The sequence below is a fragment of the Neomonachus schauinslandi genome, chromosome 2, assembly GCF_002201575.2.
Source record: "Neomonachus schauinslandi chromosome 2, ASM220157v2, whole genome shotgun sequence".
Classification (NCBI taxonomy): Eukaryota; Metazoa; Chordata; class Mammalia; order Carnivora; family Phocidae; genus Neomonachus; species Neomonachus schauinslandi.
In genome coordinates, this window is record NC_058404.1 from 35,497,104 (window position 1) to 35,514,205 (window position 17,102).

The 17,102-nt window shown below is 44.6% G+C and overlaps 1 protein-coding gene across 3 annotated transcripts in view; it reads left to right on the forward strand.

Annotated features, from left to right (window-relative positions):
* The first annotated feature begins 755 nt into the window (after window positions 1-755).
* The window catches only part of TACC1 (transforming acidic coiled-coil containing protein 1), an 85,667-nt gene continuing 69,320 nt past the window's right edge, over window positions 756-17,102 (forward strand). For all 3 annotated transcript variants that reach the window (XM_044912109.1, XM_044912116.1, XM_044912160.1), the window contains exon 1: window positions 756-839. In XM_044912109.1, the coding sequence (XP_044768044.1) occupies window positions 763-839 (77 nt within the window). In that variant the 5' untranslated portion in view covers window positions 756-762. The remainder of the gene's footprint in view (window positions 840-17,102) is intronic.

Genomic DNA, 17,102 nt, shown 5'->3' on the forward strand with positions numbered 1-17,102 from the left:
ACACACACACTGACACATCCCGACAGACACACCGACACACACATCCCGACACACACACACACCGACACACACACACACCGACACACACACACACACCGACACACACACATCCCGACACACACACACATCCCGACACACACACATCCCGACACACACACACACATCCCGACACACACCACACACATCCCGACACACACCACACATACACCGACACACACACCCGCCCCCTGCCGGTGCTTCCCTGCAGAGCCGCTCCCCTTCTAGCCTGGAGCAGGGACTCCCCAGGCGCTGCCGACCGCCCCGGGCCGTGCGGGCAGACGGCGACGGCTCCCCGTCCGCGGGGCCCCCGGGGTGCGCCCAGGCCTCCCGCCCACTCCACCTGTTTTCGTTCGCCGCCAAGGGACTTCGCGGCTGGGAGTGCGCTGCCCGCGGTCCGGACCCCCCGGCAGTATCGCGGGGCCCCGGTGGGAGCCGCGCGCTCAGCATCTCCCGGGGCGGGAGTCCCCCCGGCCGCGGCGCAGGCCGAGCCCTGCAATTGGCGGCGAAGTTGGCGGCGTCTCGAGCAACGCCCTTTAGCCGGCTTTCCCGGCGGCAGGGACCCTGAGGCAGGGCTCCCCACCACCCGCCCGCCCCTCCGCCCCTCCGCCCCTCCGCCCCTCCCTTCCTCCCCCGCCCCGCCGCCTCCTCCCCGCCCAGGGTCCGGGTAGAGCCGGCGCGCCGCAGAGCACGGGCGGGCGCAGCCGGGGCGCCGAGCTCCGAGCCATGGGAGGCTCGCACTCTCAGAGCCCGCGGGGCCGGGAACCGGCCGGGGACAGGCCCCCGACAGCCCGAGAGAGCGCGTGAGTCCCGAGCCCTCCCCGGGGCCGCCGTTCGGGGTTTTGCGTGCCAGCCCGGCTGCGAGCGCACGGCGCCTGTCCCGCAGGGGCTGGGAAGCCGGGGCTCCCGCCCGCGCCCGCGGGGGCCGGGGGCTCCGGGGTGGGCCTGGTGGGACGTCCCGCTCCGAGCCTGGCCCTGCGGGGCTCCGGGGCGCCCGGCCACGACCCCACCGCGACAGAGTCGCGCCCGGGCGGGGCCGCTGCCCTGCGCCCGTTCACGCTGCGCGGGTGGGAGAAGGGGACCCCGAATTTTCCGGAACTCGTCCAAGCAGGAAAACACACGTGTCCTAAAGGGCTCTGAAGTATTCGCGAGACAGCTATTTGCAGGGAGGTGTAGATATTAGAAAGGAGCTCGAGTCTCCGGTATTTGGCCCGTGTTGGCTTTCGGAGTGCAGGAATTTGGATGCAGTGCTTGCTGCTCATAAGAACTCCCTCTCTTGTTTGCTCCGAGGGTTTCATGATGATCTCAGAAAAAGGGCTGTATTGTAGCAGCAGCAATTAGGCTTTTGTTCTGGGACGACAACAGTTGGGGACACCAAGTAACTGAAATGCAAGCTGCGAAGGAACATTTTTAGAGAACGTGATTTAGAGCAAGTTAGCCGCACGGTTTGAGAAGTGGCCATGCTTCTCGCCAGAGAGGATGCGTTGGTAACTACTTGAGAACCCAAACAATCGTTAAGCTTTTAATTTAAAATAATTTTAGAGCGTGTGTGTATCTTGAAGGTGAGGTCATGTTGAGGATCCATACTGTATTTTAATTCAGCCAATGACAAAGTTATTTCATTTGAGAAAGATACACTTAGGCTTCACATATAGCAGCCTGGGCCCTGGGAGGGCTTTTTGGTCGTCTTTTTGAGGCAAAGTAGCTTTCTGAATTTCCAAATGATAGGCATGTTAGTAATGCCTCCTGATGTTTATGATCACTAAACTTAGTTCAGGAAGCTTATTGATCATGTGGAAGGCTGAGAATTATCCAGCATGTAAAATGTGCAAAACACTTAAATACTCTTATTTAATCACCAAGAATATCGAGGTCATTTCTATCATTGCCCTCATTTTACTGATGAGAAAACTGAAGGACAGAGAGATTAAGTGACTTGTCCAAGGTCACATAGCTAGAAAGTGGTGGACTCAGGTTGTCTGACTCCAGAGCTCTTGCAGCAGCTACCTCCCACAGGAGAGTTGGGGGCTATCTTAGGAAGCCAACTTCTGTCTCGGCTGGCAGAATACATCTCACTTTTTAAAATTCTTCCTGAATAAAGGAGGAATCTGAATTAGCAATGCTTAGTACCTACTAAGAGGAAATTGCCAAAGTCAATTTAACCTTTTAAAAAGCAAACACAAGCAGCAGTGTAACATTGAGATGAAGTTAAGAGTTTTGGAAGCACAGAGCCCTGGGTTTAATTCTAGGCTCTGCTCCTTAACAGCTGGAGATCTTTTATCTGTTCCTTAACCTCTCTGTGTCTGTTTCCTTATTTGTAAAATGGGAATGAAAACAATGTCCACTTCACAGGCTGTTCTGAAGATGACATAAGATGGGGTATATATGAAAGAGAAGTTACAGTTTTATCTCTGAGCAATATATTGTTTTAGCCAAGGGTAAAAGTTGACTACTTAATCTTTGTGAACATGTGGCAGGGTTTACTGTGTAATTTGAAAGTAAATATGGAGTCATTCACTGATAGCATGCTGAACTCAGTGCTTTCTGTGTAAGGTTCAGTGGTTAGGGTGAGGAATTTGATTCCCAGTTGTTAGATTAACCAATGGCTTAGCCGTAGGTAGAGGATCTCTCTCTCAATGAGGTTCTTACACGGACCTTAGACATTTAACAAAGCTGGCCTAAATATGATCCAACATAAAAGCCCATCTTTGATCTTCACCTGGGAATACAGCCCAGAGACACCCTTCCCTACTCAATTGAATACGTTAAGGAGCACAGAAACTCCTGTAGGCAGTGATAGGATTATTTGGTCTCAGAGTGTACAGACTCTGCTTACGGAGTCAACCCTACAAACCACTTGGCATGCACCAGGTCAAGGACTAGAAATACGAGATTCTGCGCCTGTAATATGAAAAGCTAAAAGTATGCCCTTTATCCAAGCCCTGCCTTACTTAGATGTAGAAGTCACAAGTCTTTCCAGGGTCTGAGAAAGTGGGGAATTCATTGTTAATGGCACCCGACTGCAGATTTCCTGCCGGACATATGGCTGTCGTGGATAACACTGACCTCAAGGAAGTTCTCCTACTCAAGCCTTTTTAGTTGCGTTTTCAAAATCTATTGTTCCTTAAAAAAATAAATACATGAAAATCTCACAAGGAAAGCATTACTACGGACATTTGTCTTTTGAGGGAGAAATTATGTTTCAGGATGGTCACAATTTATATTTCAGAATAATTTAATCAAGTACTAAAATTAACCAGATAAATCTCTTGTAGCAGAGCTCTGTTGTGAAATATAAAGAGGTATGGATGTACGTGAAAAGAAATGTCTGATTTTTTTTTTTTACCCAGTTCCTGTGCACAGTCTGGGTGAAGAAATGTCCGATTTTAAGATAATGCTCACTATTATTAAAAATTGTAGCTGTCTACCTTCCCCAAACCCAAGGAAACAAAATTGCTGGCTTTGGTAAGAAGTAGGGGAAATTTCACTTCATTTCTTTAGGGAGGCTGTACAATATGGTGATTAGGAACAGAAGCTGCAAAGTGAGGCAGACCTGGGTTGGCATTCCAGCTAGATAGCTTACTGGCTTAGTTCGGGAAGCCTCGGAAAATAATCACTTAATTCTTCGGTTGGGCAAAATTTCTACATCTTTAAAATGGCAATAATCGTGGGGTACCTGGGTGACTCAGTCGGTTGAGTGACCACTCTTGATTTTGGCTCAGGTGGTGATCTCAGGGTTGTGAGATCAAGCCCAGAGTCGGCTTGAGATTCTCTCCCTCTGCAACACCTCCCCCCGCCCCCCACCGCCGGCCCTGCTTGTGTGCATGCATGGGCTTGCAAACAAATCTTTAAAAAATAAATAATTAAATAACTAAAATAACAGTAGTCATAACTACTTTTTGAAGTGGTGTATATTAGTGCAGGGCGTGGTACTTGCTGACAGCTCAATACCTGAGTTATTATAATGTTTATATGTAAATGCACCTATAAACCAGATGCTATGCTGGGCTCTTTGGAATATATATGTATATATATATTTTTTAATATTTCATTTACTTGACAGAGAGAGACACAGCGAGAGAGGGAATACAAGCAGGGGGAGTAGGAGAGGGAGAAGCAGGCTTCCCTCAGAGCAGGGAGCCCGATGTGGGGCTCAATCCCAGGACGCTGGGATCATGACCTGAGCCAAAGGCAGACGCTTAATGACTGAGCCACCCAGGCGCCCCAAGGGATATATATTTTTGAAGAAGGCAGGGTCTTTTCTGAAGGGAAGGTTGACTTGTGTCCTAATTCAGCAAGGCCACTTAGAGAAGAAGCAAGGCAATAACTTCTTTGAGTTAATTTTTTTTCCTCAGTTAATTTACATTTTCCAGAAAGATGCACTATCTGGAGGACGGACGTGTGTTTGGGAATATGGCAGTTTGGTGAGATGTTTGAAATCACTGATTCCTTAGGTGGTTAGTTTTGGCAGTGTGCCCAGGGTGGGTTTTCTAAGAGCAAAAAATAATTTGTGGAGAGATTTGAAGAATGACATAAACGGAGCCTATTATTCATTAGGGAATATGGTGTGTAACTAATTCATCTACAGCTTGTTGAGCTTGTCTGCCTGGAATGCAAGATATGCACCTGCTGTCAATTCTTATTAAATTTCTAGACCGATCTTTGTTTGCATTTGGAATCTATCATAATGGAATAGGACAGTAGCAATGTCAGAAGGAGTTTCTGAGGTCTGGAGTGGTTTTGCCATGTACTTTTCTTATCATGTGAATTAGATGCAGGTTCTACAAGGTTCTAGTGAACTGCAAAATCAGCAACAATTAAACTCAAGTGCCTCTTGATGGGCAAGCCACTGTGGGACAGATGTCCCTGACCTGAAAAGGAAGCACTGACTTTGAGGTTTTAGACACAGGGAAACATGACTCAAAATTAGTAAATTTGGGGAAACCCATTGCAATTTTTATTGTCATTAAAAACACTTAAGTTCCTAGTTGCTATAGAAATTTTTTAAATGCCCATGTTTAAATGGCTCCGTCTCCGGTGAAGCCAGCACAAAAGGAAATGGTTTGAATTGCAAGACAGGGGGCTTATTTGTGTATATATGTTGAGTTTAGCTGTCACAACTTCTAGACCATGAGGGTAGTTCAGATAGTAAAAAGGTTAATAAGGGAAGAAAAATCCCTCTCTGAAAATCATTAGAAGGTAAAGTAGTTGCTCTCTCAAGGATTGAAACTCTAAGAAGGTTCAGGTATAGTTTTGTTCCATAATTTCTTCCCTCTTTTCGATTCAGTGACCAACTGTGCCTCACCCCCACTTCCACCCCACAGCTTCTCCCGACTGGTACATGTTTCAGTATAAGAAAAGAAGGGGCACCTGGGTGGCTCAGTTGGTTAAGCGTCCAACTTTTGATTTTGGCTCAGCTCGCGATCTTGGGGATCCAGCCCCAAGTTGGGCTCTGAGCTCAGCTGGGAGTTTGCTTGAAGAGTCTCTCCCTCTGCCCCTCTTCCTGTGCCCATGCTCTCTCTGTCTCTCTAAAATAAAATAAAGAAATCTTTAAAAAATCAAGAAGAGAAAAGGAAAAAAGGCAGAGCATGGCTGCTGGTGTCCTGAGCTACCAAAGTAGATTATCTAATGTCTGAGTTGGTTTGTAGGCAGAGTGGGCTGCCGGGTGCATGAATTTGTTAACCCAAGGTCAGGAGATTAACTGGTTGCATCCAAATGGCCACAGAACGTGGAGGCCCATCTTCTGAGGAAGCTCAGGCAGACTCTCGTGGGATGTTTTTTCTTTTTTTCTTGTGGTGAAATACACGTAACATAAAATTCACCGTTTAAATCATCTTTAAGTGTACACTTAAAATGAAGTGTCATTAAGTACATTCACAATGTTGTATGACCATCACAATATCCATTTCCAGGACTTTTTTGGCATCCCAAACAGAAACTCTGCACCCATTAAGCAATAACTCCTCATCTTCCCCTCCCCTAGCCACTAGTAACCTTTATTTTCTGTCTCTATCTGCCTATTCTGGGTCCCTCCTGTAACTGGAAGCATACAATATTTGTTCTTTGGTGTCTGGCTTACTTAACTCAGCATCATGTCCTCAAGGTTCATCCCTGTTGTAGCATGTATCGGAATTCATTCCTTTTTATGGCTGGGTATTACTCCAGTGTATGTATCCACCCCATTCTATTTATCCATTCGTCTGTTGATGGGCACTTGGGTTGCCTCCACCTTTTGGCTATTGTGAATAATTCTGCTCTGCAGGTTGGTGTGCAAGTATCTGTTTGAGGCTCTACTTTCAGTTCTTTGGGGTATATGCCCAGGAGCAGAATTGCTGTGTCATATGGTAACTCTATGTTTAACTTTTTGAGGAACCATCAAACGGTTTTCCCCAGGACTTCATCATTTTACATTCCCACCAGCAATGCATGAGGGTTCCAGTTTCTCCCTATCCTTCCAACACTTTTTTATTTTTTGCTTCTTTTTTAACTAATATCTAGCCTAATGGGTGTGAAGTGGCATCTCATTCCATTTTGATTTGCACTTCCCCAGTGATCAGTGATGTTGATGGTCCTTTCATGTGCTTATCCACCATTTGTATGTCTCCTTTGGAGGAATGTCTATTCAAGTCCTTTGCCCAGTTTTAGATTAGGTTGTTTGTTCTGTTGTTGAGTTATAGGTGTTCTTTAGATATCCTGGATATTAATCCCTCATCAGATTTGTGGTTTCAAATTTTTTCTCCCATTCTGTGGGTTGCCTTTTTACTCTGTTGATAGCATCCTTTGATGCACAAAGGCTCTTAGTTTTGATGAAGTCCAATTTGTCTACTCTTTATTGTGTTGCCTCTGCTTTGGTGTCATATCCAAGAAATTATTGCAAGACCCAATGTCATGAAGATTTTGCCCTGTGTCTTATTCTAGGAGTTTTATAGTTTTAGCTCTTAAGTTTAGGTCTCGTATCCATTTTGAGAGTAAGTTTTGCATCTGGTGTAAGGTAAGGCCTCCTTCATTCTTTTGCATGTGGGTCCAGTTTTTCTGGCACCATTTGTTGGAAAGACTATCCTTTCCGCACTGAATGGTTTTGGTACCCTTGTTGCAAATCAACTGACCATATATGTGAGGTTTTATTTCTGGGCTCTCTATTGTGTTCGAGTCACCTATATGTCTATCTTTATGGTAGTGCCACCACTGTTTAGATTACTGTAACTTTGTAGTAAGTTTGAAATCAGAAAGTATGAGTCCTTCAGATTTTTTTTTCAAGACTGTTTTGGCTGTTTGGGGTTTCTTGAGGTGGGGTGTGTGTGTGTGTGTTTGTGTGTGTGTGTGTGTGTGTGTTAATCTCTCTCTGTCTCTCTCTCTCTCTGGCTTTTTCTTCTTGGCTGGTGACAGTCAGCCAGCCTTGCATGAGAGAATGCTAGACTGCCTTCAAGTGGCAGTGTGTCCCCAAAATGCTCCTTCTCTGCCCTCCCTGCTTCCCCACCAGCAACCAGACTTTTCACCCCAAGATATCCGCTGAGAACCTGCCCTGAGCCAGACACTTAGGCACCAAGTATCCAAAGAGCACCTTGATATGGACAGGAGCCCCCAAGAGGCAGGCAGAAAAGTAGAATCACTGTGAAGTTTATAGGTCCTGAGAGAGGAGCATCAGAGAGCCCACCTGTTCCCCGAGAAGAAACTGAGTCTGGAAGGAGTCTTGAAGGAGGAGTGAGTTGCCAGGTGAGGGGGTCAGGGAAGGGACAGTCCAGGTGAAAGGAAAGCCTGTATGAGGCATGTCCTGTGGTGTCAGGGGCTTGCCATTTCTGGGGAGTGGTGAGGATTTGGGGGTAAGGTGGATGTGGAATGGACTGGGGGGGATTGGGAAGCAGTGAGTCTGGAGAACTGGATAAAGGCTGGGTGATGAGGTCTTTGTGGCTATGTGTGAGTTTGGACTTAATTTTAGGAACCATAGATGGAAGTTTTCAGCTGAGGGGTTGGCCAAAACACCATGGCAGCCCTGGACAAAACTAGAGAGAAGTATTCTTGCAGAGTAACTCAACCAAATGGTGGGGGGGTCCAGTAAACCACAACTTCCTATGATTCTCCCCAGCACCTCACTGCCTACCCCAGGCAGTGCATCCAGGGGACTAGAGTTTCCTTTTTCAACCCCTTACCTTGTCTTCATTTCTATTTATTAGCTATTCAGTAGCATATATAAACATTTCCATTTTTCTGATTTTCCAAAAATTTTTTTAAATCTAAATTCAATTAGCCAATGTATAGTAATTCATTAGTTTTTGATATAATGTTCAATGAAGTTGTGTATAACACCCAGTGCTCCTCATATCAGGTATCCTCCTTAATGCCCATCACCCAGTTACCCATCCCCCCCACCCATGATTTTCCAAATTTTCTATGAGAGGCATATATTCCTTTTATAATCATGAAGTATATAAAAATTTGAAAATTTAGAAAACCCAGACTATAAAGAAAATAAATCATTCACAATCTCATTACCCAGCGATGACTGCTAATATCTTGGTACATTTTATTGCTGTCTCTTTTTTTCCAGGAAATACATTTTTCAAAAGTGGGGTTATACTATGTTGTGCATTCTGATTTTTTGACTTAATGTTTTTAACATTTCTCTGTATCATTATACTGAGATGGTACATTATCTACATGTACCATAGTTTATTCAATTTTTTCCTAAATGTTTTACATTTAGGTTGGTAACTGTTCTTGCTCATGTAAATAACACAGTTAATAAATATCCTTATAACTCTTTGTACATCTCTGGTTAATAACTTAGGATACTTTCCTAGAAGTTTAATTACAGGATCAAAGAATGTGAACATTCTGAATATTTTGTTATATATATTTTATATATATATTACTACATATTGTCAAATTATCCCCCCCAAACTAGTACCAGTTACACTCCTCCCCCACCCCCCAGCAGTATAGCATCCTTTCCAATGCTAGGCACTATCATTTTGAATCTTTGCCAGTTTGGTAAGAAAAAAAATAATAATCTTGATTTAATTTTTGTGTCCATTATCAGAGTGAACTTTTTTCCATATATTATTAGCCAACTGTAATTTTTAATTTATTTCTGTTGGCCAATTTGTACTGAAATATTAATTTTTTCATATTTATTTGGGCTCTTTATATGATGAGGTCAGCTAACATCTATTGAGCACTTGCTACGTGCTAGGAAAATGTTAATGTCTTAACATACATTAACTTATATGATTCTCAAAATAGCCCTATAAAGTAGGTACGATTTTAAATTGCTATTTTATACCTGAGGAAATGGGCACAGAGAGATTAAACAACTTGCCCAAGGTCTCACAGCTAATGAGTGACAAAACTGAGATTTAAACCTAGACAGTCTGAATCTGGAGACCTATGTGCCTAGCTGTTGTGTCATACAGATCTAATAACCCTTGTCCACCATTTTTTTGTTGTTTTGAAGGGGAGGTATTTTTTAAAGATTTGTTTATTTGAGAGAGAGAGAGAGCATGCGCATGGGGGTGGGCAGGGCAGAGAGAGAGAGAGAATCTCAAGCAGACTCCCTGCTGAGCACAGAGCCCAACTCTGGGGGTCTCACGACCCTGAGATCATGACCTGAGCCAAAACCAAGAGTCTGATGCTTAACCAGCTGAGCCACCCAGGTGCCCCAAGGGGGAGGTATTTTCTAAATTAACTTTTTATTTTAGAACAATTTTAGATTTACAGAAAAATTCAGACTTACTGAGAGTTCCTGTCGATGCCACACACAGTCTCCCTATTATCACCATCTCATATTATATAGTATTTGTTACAATTCACAAAACTGTCACTGATATATTAACTGAAGTCTATACTTTATCCAGATTTACTTAGTTTTTATCTGATATCCTTTTTCCTTTTTATATAAATTATTTTTATTGTGTGAAAATGTCGTAATTCATGATTAAGAATAAAAATGTAGCATGTAACAAAATAGGCATCTACTTATTAAAAGCAACCTGGGGGACGCTTGGGTGGCTTATTCAGTTAAGTGTCTGCCTTCCTCTTAGGTCATGATCCCAGGATCCTGGGATCGAGTCCCTTGCTCACCAGGAAGACTGCTGCTCCCCCTGCTTGTGCGCTTGCTCTCTTACAAATAAATAAAATCTTTAAAATGAATGAATGAATGAATGCATGCAATCTGGACTTATAGCCTTTTTCTGTTACAGAGTCCCATCCAGAATACCACATTACATTTAGTAGTCCTGTTACTTTTTAATATAAATAAACCTATCATGTTTTCCTCTAGGGTTTCTTCCTCTGCTTTTATGCTTAGTTAAGTTCTTCCCTATCCCAGGATGAGATAACTTTTTTCTTCTAGTTTTATGACTTCCTTTTCTTTATAATAAGCCATTTACTCTATCTGAAATTTCTAGAAACAGTAGTGTAAGGTGAGGCTCTAACTTTTTTTTTTTCCCCAAAAAAGCTAGCCAATTACTCCAGTACTAGTCTTTTTTTTTTTAAGATTTTGTTTATCAGACAGAGAGACACAGCGAGAGAGGGAACACAAGCAGGGGGAGTGGGAGAGGGAGAAGCAGGCTTCCTGCAGAGCAGGGAGCCCGATGCGGGGCTCCATCCCAGGACCCTGGGATCATGACCTGAGCCAAAGGCAGACGCTTAACAACTGAGCCCACCCAGGCGCCCCCATCCAGTACTAGTCTTAAGTACAGACAGTCCCTGATTTACTATGGTTTGACTTACAGTTTTTCAACTTGAGGATGGTGTGAAAGCCACACACATCCAGTAGAAACCAGACTTGGAGTTTTGAGTTTTGGTCCTTTCCCGGGCTAGCCGTAGGCAGGACGCTCCTCTCGGGGGTTGGTGGGGAGTGGCAGGTCGCCACAGGCCTCGGTCAGCCCCGCGATCTCGAGGGTGGACACCCACACACTGACCACCGTTCTGTTTCTGTCAGTACAGTGTTCAGTCAGTCACAGGAGACGTTCAGCGCTTTATTATGAAGCAGGCTTTGTGTTAGGTGATTTTGCCCAACTGTAGGCGAATGTAAGTGTTCGGAGCATGTTTAAGGTTGGCTAGGCTAAGCCCTGATGTCCAGTAGGTTAGGTGTATTAAGTGCATTTCTGACTTCTGATATTTTCTTTTTTTTTTTTTAAAGATTTTATTTATTTATTTGAGACAGAGAGAATGAGAGAGAGAGAGCACATGAGAGGGGAGAGGGTCAGAGGCAGAAGCAGGCTCCCTGCCGAGCAGGGAGCCCGATGCGGGACTCGATCCCGGGACTCCAGGATCATGACCTGAGCCGAAGGCAGTCGCTTAACCAACTGAGCCACCCAGGCGCCCCTGACTTCTGATATTTTCAACTTATAATGGGTTTATCAGGACATAACCCCATTGTAAATCAAGGAAAAACTGCATTAAATAATCCCTCTCTTCCTGCAGATTGTAATAGCATTTTAAAAATTGAGTATTATAACCTCTCTTTCCTTCTGTTTAACACTTGTTGGTTTTTCTCTTTCCATTCTTATCCATTCGACGAATATCAACTCACTGCCTTCTTGTGTTCAGGCCCTGTGAATATTATGTATTATTTATGTAGGAATTTACATGAGCAGAGAAAAGCATTTTTAAATGTTTAAAATCTGAGTATTCATTTATAATTTGGGGGGCAAGACATTTGCCGGAGAATCAGATGAGTGGAGGTGACTTCGGGAATGGAGGGGGAATGGAGGAGCTTGGGAAAAAAGAATACTCATAATTAAGCTTTTTTCATAGATTTTACACTGACGTAGGTCAATCTGCGGTTCATTTGAAGGTTTCGTTTTAAACAGTTTAGCTTCCTGGGGGCGCCTGGGTGGCTCAGTCGTTAAGCGTCTGCCTTCGGCTCAGGTCATGATTCCAGGTCCTGGGATCGAGCCCCACGTCGGGCTCCCTGCTCCGTGGGAAGCCTGCTTCTCCCTCTCCCACTCCCCCTGCTTGTGTTCCTGCTCTCGCTGTCTCTTTCTGTGTCAAATAAATAAATAAAATCTTTAAAATAAAAAAAATAAAAATAAAAATAAATAAATGAATAAATAAATAAACAAACAGTTTAGCTTCCTGTATGGAAACAATGGTGCCTTCAAATACTGTCAGGTCATCTGCATGCTCTGCCATGCTTACACTTTTCTTGGACAGTCTAGACTTTATATTTCATGATAATATGATATAAAGTCCTTGCAGATTTATATAAGGAATGGCAAATGATTAACCACTATTCTCTGCTCATCCTTTATCTGCCAGCTCTTCTACCTGTAGAGACTTGGTAACTCTGGAGAGTAAGAGAGTTCCTCATGCTGACATTTCTTCATTTTCAGAATTCTCAGTTAAGGATACTGTGGATATAACTTTTTTTGCCTGTACATAGTACAGTTTTGCCTTGACTAATCTTATGGTATGCCTGCTGCAAATGCTATTAATAACAATTGTAGGCAAAAGAAATTATATTTGACTTGCTTAAATTTAGGGCTATTACATAGAAACTTTGGAGTCATATCTATTTTCTGAAAGCAGGCTAGTTCTGTTTCTAATATAACCCATACATTTATCTCCTACCGCATTTCCGCATGAAAGCCTGACAGCGTGGTATGTCACTGGTAAGGATGAGAGCCCCTAGGAATCTTACAAAGATGCTGTGCTGTAGAGCACCAGATCTTAAAACTCCTTTGGATCACAGATCCCTTGATAATTATGATAAAACATAACGTAAGTCTATGAAAAATGTAGACTCTTTCCAAATGAAAATACACACACACAATATATATATATAAAAGTTAGGAGTGTCAGGGATCCTGAAGCCAATGCATTATCTTGTTTAACCTTTTCCTAGACCTGGGGCACTTGGGTGGCTCAGTCAGTTGAGTGTCTGACTCTTGGTTTCAGCTCAGGTCATGATTTCAGGGTCGTGGGATCATGATCTCAGGGTCGTGGGATCGAGCCCCATGTTGGGCTCCACACTCAGGGGGAGTCTGCTTGAGATTCTCTCTCTCCCTCTGCCCTTCCCCCTGCTTTCGTGTACTCCCTCTTTAGAATAAATAAATATTTTTTAAAAAATCCTTTCCTAGACCCTGTGAAGTAGATATTATCATCTCAATTTTACAGATAAATAAACTGACGCCTGGACAAAGTTAAGAAACCTGGACAAAGTTAAGAGCTAGTAAATAGTAGAGCTGGGATTCAGGTCTAATGCATCTGGCTGAAGCAGAAGAAACAAAAGTACCAGTCATTTCCAGAGTCGATCGGCCACATAGGCAACTCATTAACCAGCAGAGGTTTCTGTTTATCTGCTAGAAAATAAATTTTTATGGCTTGTTCCCTAGTGATAACATGGTTTCAGCAAAGTAAATGTTTGAGAAACATTGTCCAGCCCATTCTGGTGATAAATACCCATATAGTCTATTGTATTTACATAGAGCAGATAGAATGCTTTTCCTGGGTTTCTTTGCAGAATTATTTTTGTCTGTGAGTCTTGCTTTCCTAACAACTGCAAAATGTTATGTTTCTATGGCTACATCAAAATTGTTTTAAATAGGGTTTAAGGGGAAAAAACTAGAAAGGCTTGGACATGAAGTAATGGTGGGAAGATGACTGACATTTTACCTGCCAGACATCACCTTTTAAGCATTTCTCTGAGTCCTGTCCCTTCCCCCATCCCTTCCTTTGCTTGTGTATCCACTGGTTCCATGTGTGTGAAGCCACGATTCCTAGTACAAGTCCAGTGGCCCGTAGAGATGACATTTGGGAACACAAGTCAAGTTCTGAAGAACTTGGGCCACCTTTACAGTTGGTACCTGAAGTGGTTGTTAACAGGTTCCCTTGAGAGTAAGATTAGAACTAATAGATGGGTCCAAATTTCCAAAAGTAGCTGACAATAGCGGGGACGAAGAGAGAGAGAGAGGTAGGACGGTGTGGAGCTGGCGTCTTTCACAGGCTTCCCGACGGGTAGAAGGCGCTGTTCTCCAGTCCTCCCACTAGGGGGCGCCATCCGCCATCCGCTTAGTTCTTGGTGGAGGTTGGTCTGAGGTGGACCATTTCTTCAGGCGACTCCTTTGCTGGCTGGGATAAAATGAGAGTCATCTGATACCAACTCACAGTACATGTCAGAGAAAGGAAAACAGGGAACCAGGGAGATCGAAATTGAATTTTTCGATACTTCTCTTTCCTTCTGCTGGCTGGGATCCTACCTCTCATGGGTGTGTTTTCTTCACCCCAAATCACATGGTTTTGAGCCTACTTTTTGTGGCTTCTGAGAAGTTGGAAGTCTTCCCCCTTCTTCATGTGTTGTTCATTGGTGTGCAAGGGTTGAATTGCAGGATAAACACCCTGTGTTGGACGCGGAGGGGACTCATGGTGACTTTTTGTATTTATGGAAATACAAACCTTGAAGAAATTCTTTTTTTTTTTAAAGATTTTATTTATTTATTTATTTATTTGACAGAGAGAGAGATAGTGAGAGAGGGAACACAAGCAGGGGGAGTGGGAGAGGGAGAAGCAGGCCTCCCGCGGAGGAGGGAGCCGGATGCGGGGCTCGATTCGAGGACCCTGGGATCATGACCTGAGCCGAAGGCAGACGCTTAACGACTGAGCCACCCAGGCGCCCCAGAAATTCTCTTTAAAAAATACTTGTTGATTGAATGTGTGATAGAACTTCTGGCGCCCCCTGGTGGCTGCTGTAGCTCCTGGCTGGCAAATCTGTACAGTAGAGGGTTTTATTCGCAGAGAGAAGGGAAACCGCGTGCTTCCCCCCCCCCAGCAGGATACCAGTTCTTCTAACAAGAGTGGGTTAGCCCAGCTTTTGAGACATGTTCTTCAGAGACCAAAACCCAAACAAAACCAAATCCAAACTTGACTGGCGCTTTGGTCTCTTTTTCTCAGGCTTTGTTTCCCTAGGCCTACACTTTTGTTGTTGTTGTTGTTTTTAAGATTTTATTTATTTATTTGACAGAGAGAGACACAGCGAGAGAGGAAACACAAGCAGGGGGAGTGGGAGAGGGAGAGGCAGGCCTCCCGCGGAACAGGGAGCCCGATGAGGGGCTCCATCCCAGCAGAAGGCAGACGCTTAACGACTGAGCCACCCAGGCGCCCCCCTAGGCCTACACGTTTTAATTTCTCCTTGTGTTTCTAATTTGGCAGTCCTTTCCCAATTTTATAGTCTTTTTCTTTTAAGTGGAAGTTGTTTTTATACCCCTGATGATTGTCTGTCTTGTTTGATTGATTCCATACCCCTGTCATGAATGAGTGGTCAGTGGGGTTGGGGCTTGTGTCGGGACTGAGGTGTTTGAGGGGTGTGTATGCCCATGTATGTGCGTGAACATGTGTGTGTATGACTGTGTGTAGGGATGTGTGTATGTGTGTCCATGTGTGTGTCTCTGTGTGTGCACCATATGTGTGTGAGGTGTGGGGGGGGGCATATGGTATGTGTGGGACGATGAGTGGGAGTACGTGTGTGTGAGATTCTGTGGCACATGGTGCTCATGACTGTGTGTAGGGGTGTGGGGGGGTGTATGTGGGTCTCTGTGTGTGACTGTGTGTGTGCACACACGCATGTGTGTGAGGTGTGTGTGTGTGTGTACATGAACATGGGCCTGTGCAGCCGGCCCTGATTTTCCCACACATCCTTCCTCCCAGAGCTGCGACAGTCGCAGACATAGAGAAGTCAGATGACTGTGGTTCCCCCTGCTGAGCTGAAGAGCTGTATTCAGGGCTGTCTGTGTGTCTTGAATGGAGTATGTATGAATACTCTAGCTCGTGTTCTGTACAAAGCAGAGAGTTTTTTTGATGCTACATTATTTATCAGCATGAAAATAGCTCCCCAGGAGCAGAATAATCTTGAGAGGAGCACAGACTTGGGCTCACATTCCTCTTTTGCAATCAGTAACATCACCACGCTCCGGGTTTCCCTCCCTCCCTCCCTCTTTTCTTCCTCTCCCCCGCACTTTTCCTCTTAACGCATTTGAAAACCCTCTGTGGAAGCTGAATCATGTTGTTTCCTTTTTTGGTCATACTTGAGCTTTCCTCCACTTTCATCAGGCTGAGGCTCGGGATGCGTGAAACAAATCCTTTCCTTGCATTATGCTGTCTGTAATGTGCCTGTTTTGTATGTCGATCTCAGAATAAGCAGTTCCTTTGGCCTGCCTTGCCCATGCTGAGAGGCGCTCAATAGATGTTTTTGAATGAGCGGATTTAATTAAAGTGTAGGTACTAAAGATAAAACAATACTGGATATCTTATTTGAGGGGAAAAAAATCAACAGCCACAGGGAGAAAAGACAGATTCCAGCATGAGACAGTTTAATGATATCCGAGTGTTAGGGAGTTTCTTTAAATGTGGCCCTCGGTGGTGCTGGCGAGGGAGAGTGAATTCTGGGAACATTTGAGGCCACTTTTTACCCAACAGATGTATCAGGAGCCCTGGAATGAGGCTGAAGAATGTTACCGCACAAACTCCGCATATCCATTCCTGGCACCCACCAGCCTGGGAAATGTGTCTACCAGCTGTCATTACTTGAGGCTTACAGAGCTTCTTAAATAAAGGGATTGTTGAACCAAGAGGCCAGTGACTAATGAAAATGCCCATCATTTGGCTAATCCCAGTGCAGGGTCACATTTGTGCACATACTGTCCGCTGATATCGCCCTGGGATGCCTGCTGAATACACTGCAGATACCATGGTAAAGGCCACTTCTCCTACAGGGAGCTCCTGTGGGCAGCTTTTAGCCTGTCTCCCTCCCTCAGGATGCTGGATTTTCTTCAGAATCCTGTCAGAGGGCCCAGGTTTGATACAGGAAATAGGAGAGGTAGTGGTGACAAAGTTTAGAGAGGTTGTCAGGAGATGCAAGTTGGATGGGTTTGGGTCATGTGGCCTTTGCAGAACCAAGTGTGTGTGGGGGGGGGTGGGTAGTCAGGGAGGTGGGTGTGGAATGTAGTGTTTAGTCAGGCCTGACTCACTCTCCCACCCCTGCATTGGGAGCCGGATACGCAACCCACAAGCCCTGAGAGTGGGAGGGGGTGGCTCCTCAAAGAAAATGTGACTTTTGCTCAGAGAACGGG